Genomic DNA, 13,504 nt, shown 5'->3' with positions numbered 1-13,504 from the left:
ACGCCTGCCTTCGGCTCAGGTCATGATCCCAGGGTCCTGGGATCAAGCCCCGCATCGGGCTCCCTGCTCTGCGGGAAGCCTGCTTCTCCCTCTCCCTCTCCCCCTGCTTGTTGTGTTCCCTCTCTCGCTGTGTCTCTCTCTGTCAAATAAATAAATAAAATCTTAAAAAAAATAAAAATAAAAATAAAAAAATAAAATAAAAATCATCAGGAAAACATGTTTTAAAATACAGGGTTTAAGGCCTGGCCCCCAGAAATTGAGATCCAGTCTGGGGTGGCGCCCAGGAATCATGTTTTTGGCAGTCAACCCCAGGTGAGTCTGATGCATGTGGTCCACAGCCTTTACAACTCCCATGAACAGATCACGTTGCCCGAAGGAAACTACTGCACTTCAAAAATGCTATCCTTCTGGGGCATCTGGGTGGCTCAGTTGGTTAAGGGACCCACTCATGATTTCGGCTCAGGTCATGATCTCAGGGTCATGGGATGGAGCTCCTTGGAGGGCTCCATGCTCAGCAGGGAGTCTGATTAAGATTCTCTCTCCCTCTTCCTCTGCCCTCCCCCCCATCTCCCTCGCTCTCTAAAATAAATAAATCTTTTATGGGGCGCCTGGGTGGCTCAGTCGATTAAGCACCTGCCTTCGGCTCAGGCCATGATCCCAGGGTCCTGGGATCAAGCCCCGTGTCGGGCTCCCTGCTCAGTGGGGAGCCTGCTACTCCTTCTCCCTCTGCCACTCTCCCTGCTTGTGCTTTCTCACTCTCTTTCAAATAAGTAAGTAAATAAATAAAGTCCTTAAAAAAATAATAAAATAAATAAATCTTTTTAAAAAATGCTATCCTTCCCCTTCTGGCAGGTTCAGGTAGGAGCTTCAGGGTGGGCTCAGGCTTTGGAGGAAAGCTCCTCGGAGTGAGTTCAGTGGTGAGGTAATAGATATGGCAATAGATGCCGTTTCTGGCACTCCTGGATCTTCCAGTGTCTGCACTATGATTCTGGAATAAAGATGATTTTGAATCTGGGGCCCTGAAGATGAACGGGACCCCAAGATGGCACAGATGACATGCTCCTTACCACAGGAACAAAGAAGGGGAGCCATGCTGCTCCTTAGATTTCTGCCTGTGACTCAAGTCATGGAGTACCCAGGCAGCCCCTCAGGAGCTCAGTGATGCTGTCCTGGGTGCTGCCTTAACGAGGAAACCAGCTTTGGCTATTGCTCTGTGAAGAAGTCTACGTACGTTTGTGATAACATTAGGAGTAATAACACAGAGCAGGACATTATCTGCATCCTTTCTTCTATCTGTGAACCTGTGTGAAGGTCTAATGACTCTCCATTATTAGCTTAACACCGCTTACCTAACCTTATGTTTTCTTTTGTCTAAATCTGGGTTTTATTTCCTATCTCTAGAGATCTTGCTCTCTGTTTCACACACGCAAGTGGGGTGCACTGTTGGCGTGCTCTCAGAGAGGCAACCCCACATACCCTCCTCCTTCCTGGTATTTGTCAAACTTTACAAATAATTACCTTGTGATGATTTGATGATTGTCTTCCCCCTAGACCGCAAGCTTCATGTGGACGGCAATCAACACATTTCCAGATACAGCCCAGTGCCAGCAAGGCAGAGGGGTGGTTGGATGAATAAATGGATGGTGAAGTAGCCGACCAATGCACACCTTATGTAACAAAGGGATGCTGGCTGCACAACCTCTTGTTGGATGGCAAACAAGGAGAAAGACTGAGACCACCCAAGTGCTAACCGGGCTTGGAGCACTTGCTCTGCACGGCAAGTTCTCCAAGAGGTCCTGCCATCTTGTGTGTCCCAGGCTATACTCTTCATCGCCCCCCCATCCTGAAAAGCACCCCCATCCTGCTCTTCCTTGGCTTCTCTCAATGACGGGCATAGTCACCCCCACCTCGTGTCCCAGTCTGGACCCTATGCATCATCCTTGACACTGGCCTCTCCCACATGGATGAAATCCAACTCATCCCCAGCCAGGGGACTCTGTTGGCCTCCCAGGAGCCCCCCTAGCTCTCAGCCCCCCTCCCTTAGCTAATTCCCACTGGACTGTTAGGCTTCACACAGTCATCCCCTCCCCCCTTTCCAGATTCCCTCCCCTCCCCGCTTCCCTCCCGCGCCGCCAGGGCCGGAGTCAGTTAAAAGACATCAAAGGAGCACTCCTTGGATCTGTCTCTCACTGTTCTCATCACCTACAGATGCACTGGCCTCTTTACCTGCCCACCTCCCCACCTAGACCTAAGAGAACAGAGCCCAGGACTGTGGAAGTTCATAGCTATTTGTTGGAGGGAGGATAGAATCACGGAGGGCCACACCTGTCCTCTCTGGGCCGCTCCTACAGTCCTTCAATTGGCAGCTGTCTCCAGATGGTTTCTATGGGGTGCTGTTCGTGCAGGGGGGGAGGGGGCTTTCTATTCCTTGCACCCCAGTTCTACTCCACCAGATTCATGTGTGGTTTTTTTTTTTGGTCTTAAGATTAACAATTCTATTCACTTTTGTTTGGAGCGGAATCACTGGGGACCACTGAGTCTGCGGCTCTTGCTGCATTGGGGTTCCCACCATCCCACACACCATCTGCTAGGCGGGGCTTCTTGAGTTGGGCTGCCCAGCTGTCTCCCCCTGAAATCTGATTCTCCACACCGGCATCTTGTTCCCACAGCTTGCTAAAGTCTTTGTCCAGGGGCCCATCGGGGGCTGAGGATAGAAGGCAGGGTGTGTAAAAAGGAGGATGCTGCTCCCACTGTTCTGGCCCTGACTCCTGAGAATCAGAGGTCTTGCCAACAACCCAAACATTCCCAGAGTGATACAGAGTCACAGAGGCCCGGCTGTTCCTGGGGTGAGCCCGTTCTTCTCTTTATCAGGAGCATCTGCTCAGCACACCTAGGAGCACCCTGTCCTCTCCTCTCCCAGTTTCTCCATGGCCACAGCAAACCACAGTGTAATTCCACAGTGCTGTGAGGCTCACCCAAGCCCTGACGCCATTATTGGCTGAGCTACTCTAAAGCCACATTCCATGACCTAGAACTGTTGTTAGAAAAGGAATGGGACCAAGAGGCAGACAGTGCTGGCTCTAGTCCTGGCCCTTCCATTTGCTACTTGCCTGGCCATATGTAGTCACTTTGTTTCTCTAGGTCTCTGTTTCCACATCTGTATAATGGGTTTATGTGCCTTCCCTGTCAACTCACAGAGTTGTGGTGATGGCAACATGAGTTGGTGAGTGTGAAAGTCCTTGTCAAGTAGGGAGGGATGTACAAAGGCAAGGTAAGTACATGCATTAATAACAATGAGGGCCAGCCCTCAGAAAGTGGAAAGTAGAAGTTTGCCTCGACATGTCTTTCTGTCCATTCTCCAGTCATTTCCATACCAATGCCCATATAGACCATCTAGTTCCAGAAGAGAAGTTGGGCATGTAAGTTGCTGACCACATTAGTGTACATTCATTTAATGTATTACCGCCCTGGGGCATTTTAATTTTAACAGAATGAAAGGGGAGACACTTAAAGAAATTAATAATGCAGGGGCGCCTGGGTGGCTCAGTCGTTAAGCGTCTGCCTTTGGCTCAGGTCATGATCCCGGCGTCCTGGGATCGAGCCCCGCATCAGGCTCCCGGCTCGGCAGGAAGCCTGCTTCTCCCTCTCCCACTCCCCCTGCTTGTGTTCCCTCTCTCGCTGTGTCTCTCTCTGTCAAATAAATAAAATCTTAAAAACAAAAAAAGGAAGAAAGATATTGATAATGCAGGGGTGCCTGTGTGAATGGGAACACACGGGGCAGGGAGATTGTCCTACATGGTCCACATGACTTCATCATCAGGGAAGGGCAATGCTTTTGTGGGTGGAGCTTTAAAGCTTTGGCCTTATGCCATGCCCCTTCCTCCCGCCACAGAGAGGGGGGCAGCTGAGAAGTTTGGTGGGAGCCAGCACCATTAGGGGATTCCCCCTGTGTGTTCTAAATGGTCTGCCTGCAGGGGAGAAAGCAGCACAGGTGAGTTGTTTAAGAGCACTGTGGCCTTCTCTGAAAAGCTGTTAGCCCACTCCAGGTCTCTAGGACTATTCAGAGTGGAAAAGAAATGATTGTCCCACAGCATGACAGAGGTGTAGGTGGCTCAGCTGCTCTCTGTCCCTATCTGTCTCTAGCCGGAGTTGTCTGAGCCTCTCTTCTCTCCCATTCTGACCTTCAAAGAGAGCCACAGGGTCTCTGTTCACAAACACACACACATGCGGGGCTCATGGTGAAGTGCCCAGAACCAAGCTGTATGCAGATAGCAGTACAGCCTGGAGCGTGGGCATATGGCCTTGGAGACTCGCAAAGACTGGAAAAAATGAAGCTGGCCTTGTTGAAGAAGTTGTTTATTCAAACCTCTCCTCAGGACTTTATTAGATCTTTTGAAGCAAGGAGACCAGTAAGTGCATATTTTCTCCTGCACATGGGGTCACCCCGGACTTGAATCCCAATCTAGCAGAGTCTGGACCCCACGGCCCTTCATCTCCTCTGCTCAAGCTCTGCCTCGGGAGAAGGCTGCTGATTGCGGCCCTCCATCGACGTTATAGTGCCTGTCTTCAGGTATCTGCTCCTCAGCAATATGGCCACCACCTTCTACCCAGAATGCTTTCTCCTCCTCCCAGAGGGCATTCTCTTCCTGCCAGAGGGACTTTTTATCCTCCCACAGGGACTTCTCCTCCTCAAGAAGAGCTCTTTCCTCTACCCGCAGGGCTTTCTCTTCCTCCCACAGGACCTTGTCCTCCTGAAGAAAGTTCCGATCTCTTTCCCATAAGGCATTGTCCTCTTTCCAAAAGGCCTTATCCTCCTTCCAAAAGGTACGGTACTTTTTCCAAAAGGTTTTCTCTTCTTCTCGGAAAGATTTTTCCATTTCCCAGAAGCTTTTTTCCTCTTTCCAGAAGGTTTTCTCCTCTTCCCAGAAAGGTCTCTCCTCTTCCCAAAAACCTAAGATCTGACCCCGGAAAGCACGGATCTTGCCTCGGAAATTCCACATCTCTTCCCTGAAGTTTTCTATTTTCTCGCGAAAAATTTTCATCTCTTCCCGAAAAGCCTTTTCTTCCTGCATCTTATGGATTAGTTTCTTCTGGCGAATGTTGGGTGAGTAGCCCACCGTTGACCGGAAGCAAGCAAGCCCCATCCATTTGCTCACCTTGAAGGGAAACATCTTCTTAGTCAGCCAGAATGGTGGGGTGGTCATGAGGGAGGACAGGGCTGTTGGCCAAGTCCAGGTCAGCTAGTCGAACCCTGTGGGGGCAGCACAAGAAACATGTTCATGAGCATCACATGCCAGAGAACAAGCCCTTGGGTCTGTATCATTTGATTTGGAAAAATTTAACCGTTTCTCTCTTTGTCCCATCGGCTGTGTTTGTGAGAGCCGAGGTTGGGTAGACAAACACTCTGAGGGGCCATGGCTTTGGGCTGAAGAGGCGGTCAGTATGTTCAAGCTCAAGGCTGCTAAAATCACAGAATCTCAGCCAACAAGGACAGGGGTTCTCAACTAGGGTATCAGAACACATGAGTGTGTCATGGTCACTTAAGGTGTGTGTCACAGGATTTTTTGCTTTTAAATAATAAAGTACTGTAACCCCCAAATGATTTACTTTTGTTCAACCAACCAGAATTCATTTAAAGTTTTGGCATTCTCTCTTGGGGTTTGCTCAGAACATTCACATGGGCAAGCTCACAGCAGGGTGCCACGTATGTGAATGTGCTGTTATAGGTCACCCGGAAAACAGAGGGTGAGACCCACTGACATAGAGGGGACTATTTTAGTAGAAGAGTCTTTGGCGGGGGAACAGAGGCTCAAAACAATAAGGTAGGAGACAATGCAAAATGTTGGCAAGGATATGGAAAAGAGGAGCTCTGACAATATGGAGTAACACTGAACAATAGGGAAGACATTTGATGACCCAGCAGCTCCGCTTCCAGACATGTACCCCGAGGAAACCTATGAATCGTGACCAGGATACACATACAAGAATGTCTGAGGAGCTTTGTTCAGGAAAGCTCAACACTGCAAACAATCCAATGACGATCACAAGAGAATGGAATTTAAAAATGGTAGTATATTCATGCAATGGATAGCATAGCTACGTGCAATAATGTGGGTGAATCTTATAAACCTAATGTTGAACGAAAGAAGCAGGATCAAAGAATTTCAAAAAATAAATTCCCAAACAGACAAAACCAAACTCTGTTGTTTATGGAAATATACATAGGTGATAACACAAAAAGGCGCAGCAAGGAAGTGAGTCCCGTAATTCAAGATAGTGGTTACTTGTAGGGGGGAGGATGGGGAGGGGAAGCATGATACTAAGGGTGGTGACGAGGTGAGGACGTGAGGGGGGCTTCTGAGGGGCTAGCAGCCTTCTATTTCTTTACTTGGATGCTGGTTGCATGTGTGTTCATTATAAAAATGTGCTAAGCTCTATGTATATATTTTATGTACTCCAGTAAATGTATTATATTTCACAACAAAATATAAGTTAGGGAGAAGGGAAGGAAGGAAGAGAAAGAAAGAAGAAAGGAAAAGAACAGAACAGAGAGAGAGAGAGAGAGAGAGAGAGAAAGGAAAACATCGCCATACACCTCAGGTATCAGATATCAGAACTTTCAGAACTATCCACAGAAATTCCGGTAACTACAAAGGTGGGTTGAGGGATGAGAAGGTCTGGACATTGTAGAATGGGCAGAAGCAGGGAAGATAAGGGGGGCATGCACCTGGTGAGGACATTGACTTCCATTTTGAGCCTTCTGGAAGCAGCTGCCGGGGTCGGCTTCACTCAGCGGGCCTCGCCAAGCACCGCGCGATGGAGCAACATGAATCCCTTTGGGAGATTTCTGGGCTTTCTCCTTTTGTCCATTTTCTGACTTGGGAGCAGCCGCGCTACGTGTGCGCGCACGCTCATGGTGAAGAGCTGGACGGTGGCTCCACTGCGGGCAGCTGGAGGCACCAACGTATCCACCCAGCCACGCAAGCCAGAAACCTGGAGCTTATCCCCGACTCCCTCCTCTTCCTCACCAGACTTTGAATCCATCATCAACCCTCCCAGTTAACGTTTCTTGAAACCATGCCCCCTGCTTCATCTCACTGACGGCAGCTGGCTTAGGCCAGGACCCCTGTGACTGTCCCACCGGTCTCTCTGGGATTGAGCTTACCCGCCCATCCGCCCCTGCTGTAGCCCCAGGGGTGTTTCTAAAACATATCACATCACACCTGCTCACAAAACCCTGAAGACCCCACAGTCAAATCCAAACACCCTAATAAGGTTCCCACTGTCTCCAAAGCTAAGTTTCAGTAAAAATGGGCTATATCCAGTGCTCTGGACGAGACCCTCAGTTTCTTGCCTCCAAGCCAAGGAATGTGCTGCATCCTCTATACAGATTTTTTTTTTTCTCCCATTGTGGGCTTGAATTCCTGTCCACAGCTGTCCCCTCTGAAAGCTACTTGGACCCTCCAGGGGCGCCTGGGTGGTGCAGGCAGTTAAGCATCTCTCCAACTCTTGGTTTTAGCTCAGGTTGTGATCTCGGGGTCGTGAGATCGAGCCCTGCATCAGGCTCTGTGCTCAGCAGGGAGTTTGCTTGAGATTCTCCCTCTCTCGCTGCCCCTCCCCACCATGCTTTCTCTCTCTCTCTCTCAAATAAATAAATAAATCTTAAAAAAAAAAAAAGCTACTTGGATCCTCCATATGAAGTCATTCACCACCTCCTCGATACTACTGTGTCTCCCCACTCCCCTGATTTACTTGTCGCACTTGGTTGAAATTAGGTGTGGGCGTGCCTTGCTGCCGTCCCTGTAACCCAGTATCTAATATGAAGCTGTGGGTATAAGAGGTAATTGATAAAAATGTTGGTTGACTTGAGCTGAATTTCACTGAATTTTGGAATTTTGATTTTCTATGTTGTATTATGGTTATTTGTCTTATTTATGTAACTGTTGATATCTCAAGGTGGGAGAAAGTGCCTCCTTCTTCAAGGGCCTACATTTATTTCTTTCCTTTATGAGAACACAAAGCAGGCCCTCAATAAGTGCTTGTTGAACTGGATTAGGAAACTCTATGAGCAAAGCCTCAGGGTCAACTAGAGTCCAGGATAGCAGTCAACAACAATCAGCTTTCTAATTAATAATGTCAGGAACAACATCAACTACCTGCTCATTTATTCAGCCCTTTTATGCTGGGCACTTCACCAGCATTACCTGTTTAATCCTTTTAACCACACTGTGAGATAGGTGCCTTGATTAACCTCGTTATACAAATCAGGCTTGAGTAAGTTAAAAACCTGTTCAAACAATTAAGTAGTTGAGTCAAGATTCTGCTAGTAAGTGCTAGAAGTGCATTATGTGGTCAAGCAATACTGCTTGTAAACACCATCGGGCTGATATTTTCACTAGGAAGATGTGTGTGTGTGTGTGTGTGTGTTTAAGAGAGAGACAGCATTTGTATCAAGCCCTGGACCTAATGATAACAATGATAACATTTAGCAACTTGGTCACTAATTTTAAATGAATCTTTTTTCTCCTCATACAATCCTACTGCTGGAGGAAAATATGCCGATACCCACACTAAAAGGCGTATCAAAGAACATGGAATGTTACCACCGAAGAAAATAACTATATTTTTCAACGAACAACAACAAAAAAGACTCACAAAAGTCTACTTTTGTATGTGAGACCTGTCCTCAATTTGCAACAAAACAAAACAAAAACCAACCAACCAACAACAAAAACCACTTTTGTGCAGGCTTCTGACTTTCTTCTGAAATGTTTCCTGAACCTATCCCAACACCAGAAGGAACCACCTTCCAAATTACACTAAAGCTTTATTTCTTACTCCTTGGGAAAGTTTCGCACTAACAGAGCACGCACGGAATCAGATTAATAAATTCCTTTTTCCTTTTGGCCAGAGATGCCAACTGTTGCCTAATTCCGCATTTCCCTCTGTCCAGTTTCTTCCAAGCTCTTCTTCTCTGGCTCTTCCCGCGGCCGCACACATTCTGCTGCTCTAGCACCAGTTGTTGCTCTTGGCGGGCCTTCCTCTGAGGGCTGAGCTCCACAAACAAACAGTGGGGGCATTCATGAGGAGAGAGCCGCACAAAGCTGGGTGGAAAAGTCAGTTCTTGGGGGCTGGCTCAGTCCACGGAGTCACTCGAGAATAGGACAAAACTACAAATCGTAGGTCCGTGAGCACCAAGTGTTCACTCTACCTGCTTTTCCCCCTGAGTCTGACTGCCTGCTTGGCAACAGCAGGAGAAATGCGCTTATGGCACTTGTTGACAAGGAACTTGTCCTTGTATTGTATTATAAGTGTTCGGGGACGGCCCCTTGTTGCCAGAGGAGCTGGGTTCCTACGTGTGGAGAAACTGAGGCCCCCGGGCTGAAATTTCTTCAGCTTCCAGCTCCCCTCTTGGCACCCACATCCGGGTTAATGCCCTCCTGGGCCTTCCCCGTCTCTCTCTCTCTCTGCTCATTCTGGCCTCTGGACACACAAACACAATCCAGTCCCTCTCATCTTCAAACCACCACCCAAGTGCCCGACCACAGAATCCGCTAACTCCCTGTGCCCATTTGCGAGCCCTCTCCTCCTTGAAGAGTCTTCTCAGAGAGCAGCCACCAACCGCTATCCACCACTTCTGAATTGCACGTACGCCTCATCCTCCAGCAATCTGTCTTTTGCCTCCTTACTCCGCCGAAACTGTATTTGTTAAGATCAAGAGTGACTTGCTGGTTGTTCAGTCCTTCGTCCTCACTGACCTCTGGGCAGCATTTGACTCTAGTCCTTCTTGAATCTCTTTCCCCTTGGCTTCTATAACACCAGGCCATCCTGCTCCGGTCCCACCTCCCGGGCCGCTCTTTCTCCATCCGTTTGTGGACCCCTTTTCCCGATGGAATGTGCTTTATCCACAGAAGGCAGTACCCACCTCATGGAGCTCTTATAGGAAATAAATTGGGTATGTCGAGTGCTTAGCCCAGTACCTGGCCCATAGCAAGTGCTCAATAAACAGAAAACCATTTTTGCCTTATCTCTCAGCCACCCTCCCTGATGCCTAGGCTCTGGCCATGCGCAATCCCTCAAACATGCCAAGGTTTCCGCAGTTCCCCGCCATGCTGTTCTCTCTCCCTGGATAGCCTTGCCTAACCTCACTTCACTTCACCTAGCTAACCCTTCAGGACACGGCTACCTCCTCTAGCAGCCTCGCCCGACACCCCTGTCTCCACCAAGTTAAGACTGAGAGTATGCGCCTCTTGTCCCACCAGGAACACTTTGTCTCACATCTCTATGCCCGGCATCCAGCACAACGACAGGTACATAATACATGTTAAGTAAATGGTAGCTGAATGAAGGGGAGTCTCCAGGTTAGTATGTTAGAGAAAAACTCATTTGCAAGTTTTTCTCGCAATCACTTAAATTATCTTTGAGGAAGAGATAAATTAAGTACAATATCAAATGTGTATTTAGACATAAAGCATAAGATAAAACTGTAAACGTGTACTACAGAGATATAAAAACATGAATCAAAGAAACACGCCTAATCTTCAATATTGTACTTCAGGACAGGAATCTAGTTTTAAGGAAAACATTATATATAACTCTATGCTTTGAACCGATGCTATCCAATCTAAAGCCAATAGTTACTTACTGCTTAGCTGTTTCCCAACTGGGCAAGTACTGTAGCCCTCAGAGGGCTGGCGATCATTGTCACATCACAGACCCCCTAAGGCTGTTTGCAATGACCCCTCTGCCCCTCTCAGGCCTGACTCACAGGGTAGGGAGGGCCAGGTTGGGTTAGAGACTTTAAGGTTTGGAGAGAGAAACACTTGCCCATCTTCCATCTTTGACTTCACCAATAAGGTGGCTGTTGATGACTCGCAAATGATTGTTACCTCACATTCTACCTGGATTGTGTCCAGGAGCAGGCTTCTGGAAAATCCCGTTGCAGTTGGGGGTTTGTAGGTGACGAATCATTTCTCTTGCTGCTCCGGAGATGCTGTCTTTGGCTTTTGTCAGTTGGACTTCGATGTGCCTGGGCGTGGATCTCTTTGAGTTTATACTACCTGCAATTTGTTGAGCTTCTTGGAGGTGCAGATTTGATGCAGTTTTTCCCCAAAATTTGAGACGTTTTTGGTCATGATCTCTTCAAATACTCTTTCTTCCGCTTTCTTTGTTCTTCTTCTAGGACTCATTTTATATGTAAGTTAATAGCTTGATGATGTCCCACAGGTCTCTGAGGCTCTGTCCATTTTCTTCATTCATTTTCTTTCTGTTGCTTGGACTGGATAATCTCAATTGATCTGTCAGTGCTTATGCAGGCAGTTTACAATTCTGCCTTAGCCTTCACTTCCTTGCTTGTGCAAGACCTCAAGGTCAGTCAGAGGTGAAGAATTATGACCTCCTTAGGTCTTTCCTGGGCATGTACACAGTCACATATGTGTGACCTTCTAGATTCTCATAAATATGTTAGAATTTTTCATAGTGTCCATGTTATTCCCCAGTTTTTCCTTTCAGGTTATTACTCAGCTTCTTATTTGCCCCAACTGGTAATGCTGCCTCAGGAAACTGAGATACTAAAAAAATTGCCACTATGTTTTTTGACAAATGCCCTGAGGATAGGGCTATTCGCACAAAAGTAGCGTTGACTTAGGTCAAATAAAGACAAGTCCTTTGGACGGAGCTTTTCAGTGAACTGCCAGACAAGTCAAAGAGTAATGATTCTTTGGAGATGGGGGTTTTGCGGGGCTCCACACCCAACCTGATCCCTTACTTGGCCATTCTAGAGGTCCCAATCATTGGTTTTAATCATTTTTCTTTTCTAATATATGTGCTGAAGACTATCGGTCTCCCTATAAATACACTTACTTGGATCTCACATGTTTTGATGTCACATTTTAACTATCCTTCAATTAAACTATTCTCTGATATTCAGTGTAATTTCTTCTTTGGCCCACTGGCTATGTATAAGTATGTTACTTAATTTCCAAATATGTGGGGATTTTCCAATTACCTTTTTGTTAATTGATTTTTAGCTCAATTCTACTATAATCTATGTCTGCACAAAGTGTATGGTTTGTATACTTTGTATCATTTCAATTATTTCAATTTGTTAAGACTTGCTTTATGGCCCTGCATATATTAAATTTTGATAAGTGTTCCATGTTCACTCAAAAATAATTGGCATTCTTCAGTTGTTTGATGCCATGTTCTCTATATGAATTAGGTTATGTTTTTAACTATGTTCAAATCTTCTATATCTTTGTCGATTTTTATGACTGTCTGTTCTATCAGTTACTGAGAGGATATACTTACAGATCTATTTCTCTTTCCAGTTCCGTCAGTTTTTGCTTTATATGCTTTGAGGCTAGGTTATTAGGTACATACATATTTACAATTGTTATATTTTCTTAGCACATTAACTTTTATTTTTATGAAAAGCTCCTCTTTATTTTTGATAAGGCTTCTTAAAGTCTACTTTGATGTTAGTATAGACACATCACCTTTCTTTCATGTTGGCGTGGTATATCTTTTCTATTTTTCCATTTCAACTTTTCTGTGACCTTATATTTAAAGTGTGGTTCTTGTAACTAGCATATAACTGAGTTTCGTGTTTTCCACTCTGAAAAAATCTGTCATCTCATTGGGGTATTATTTTATATTCACATTTAATATAATTACTGATGTATATTTTGATTTGGCTCTATCATCTTAGCATTTTTTTCTAGACCCACTTATTCAGTGTTACTTTTTTCTTTTTTCTTTCAGAGTAATTTATTATTCCATTTCCCTTCTTTATTTCATCAGTTATATATTCTTTTAGTAATTATCCTAGAGATTAAAATAGGCATCCTTGACTATTAAAGTATAATATACATTTTTACCTTTATCACATCACTGATAATGCTAGAATCTTCGAAGATTTTAGTTCCATTTACACCCCTCCTTCTCATCTTTTACATTTTGTCGTCATTAATTTTAATTCTACATGTATTTAAGACTCCAGAAGACTTTACTATTATTGTTTTGAGAAGTCAGTGTTTATTTATAATTACACATATTTTTATCCTTTCTGGTTCTCTTCATTTTTTGCTGCATCTCTATGCCTCTCTTTGAGATCATTTTCTTTTGACCCCCAAAATCATATGCTTTAGGTTTCCTTTATTATGGGTCTTGCGATGACTTCTCTCAGTGCTTATTTGTTGAAAATTCTTTTATTGTGCTGTCACTTTTTATACCATCCAACAGATTTTATTTATAAAATAATTTACTTAACATGTTTCTATTACGATGCAAACAAATGATTCTTTCATTTTTTTGGTCCTCACAGTATTGAGTATTTCATGGTATTAGGATTTCAAAACATTGTAAGAAATGAATTTTAATTTCTGTAAACATACTGGTGACAGAATCAGCATTTGTCTCTGATGAATTTGTATTATCATGACATTGGTTCTAAGTTTTTAATAGAAATGAAGAAAATGTACTTTGGGGCTACCCAACACTGAAA

General features: G+C 45.3%; 1 protein-coding gene across 2 annotated transcripts; it reads right to left on the bottom strand.

The window, feature by feature from the left end:
* Positions 1-4,360: 4,360 nt before the first annotated feature.
* On the bottom strand, positions 4,361-10,845 carry CCDC70 (coiled-coil domain containing 70). Of its 2 annotated transcripts, none has more exons than XM_025874993.2 (2): positions 10,646-10,845; positions 4,361-5,251 (listed from the first exon to the last, which is right to left on the bottom strand). In XM_025874993.2, the coding sequence occupies exon 2, from the start codon at positions 5,202-5,204 to the stop codon at positions 4,503-4,505; it is 702 nt and encodes a 233-aa protein (XP_025730778.1). In that variant the 5' UTR covers positions 5,205-5,251; positions 10,646-10,845; the 3' UTR covers positions 4,361-4,502. The 2 variants fall into 2 exon arrangements, with proteins under 2 accessions (XP_025730778.1, XP_073750394.1); XM_073894293.1 differs by lacking the exon at positions 10,646-10,845 and adding an exon at positions 6,728-6,830.
* Between the last annotated feature and the right edge of the window lie 2,659 nt (positions 10,846-13,504).

The sequence above is a fragment of the Callorhinus ursinus genome, unplaced genomic scaffold (assembly GCF_003265705.2).
Source record: "Callorhinus ursinus isolate GAN/ISIS: 27379988/994484 unplaced genomic scaffold, GSC_fseal_2.0 scaffold7, whole genome shotgun sequence".
NCBI classification, from domain to species: domain Eukaryota; kingdom Metazoa; phylum Chordata; class Mammalia; order Carnivora; family Otariidae; genus Callorhinus; species Callorhinus ursinus.
The sequence above is the reverse complement of the archived record's forward strand: the minus strand, read 5'-3'. Positions and strand labels throughout refer to the sequence as shown.

Bases quoted from the DNA above. Each gene is read 5' to 3' on its own strand.
- CCDC70 (XM_025874993.2), bottom strand. From the start codon at position 5,204: ATGACCACCCCACCATTCTGGCTGACTAAGAAGATGTTTCCCTTCAAG.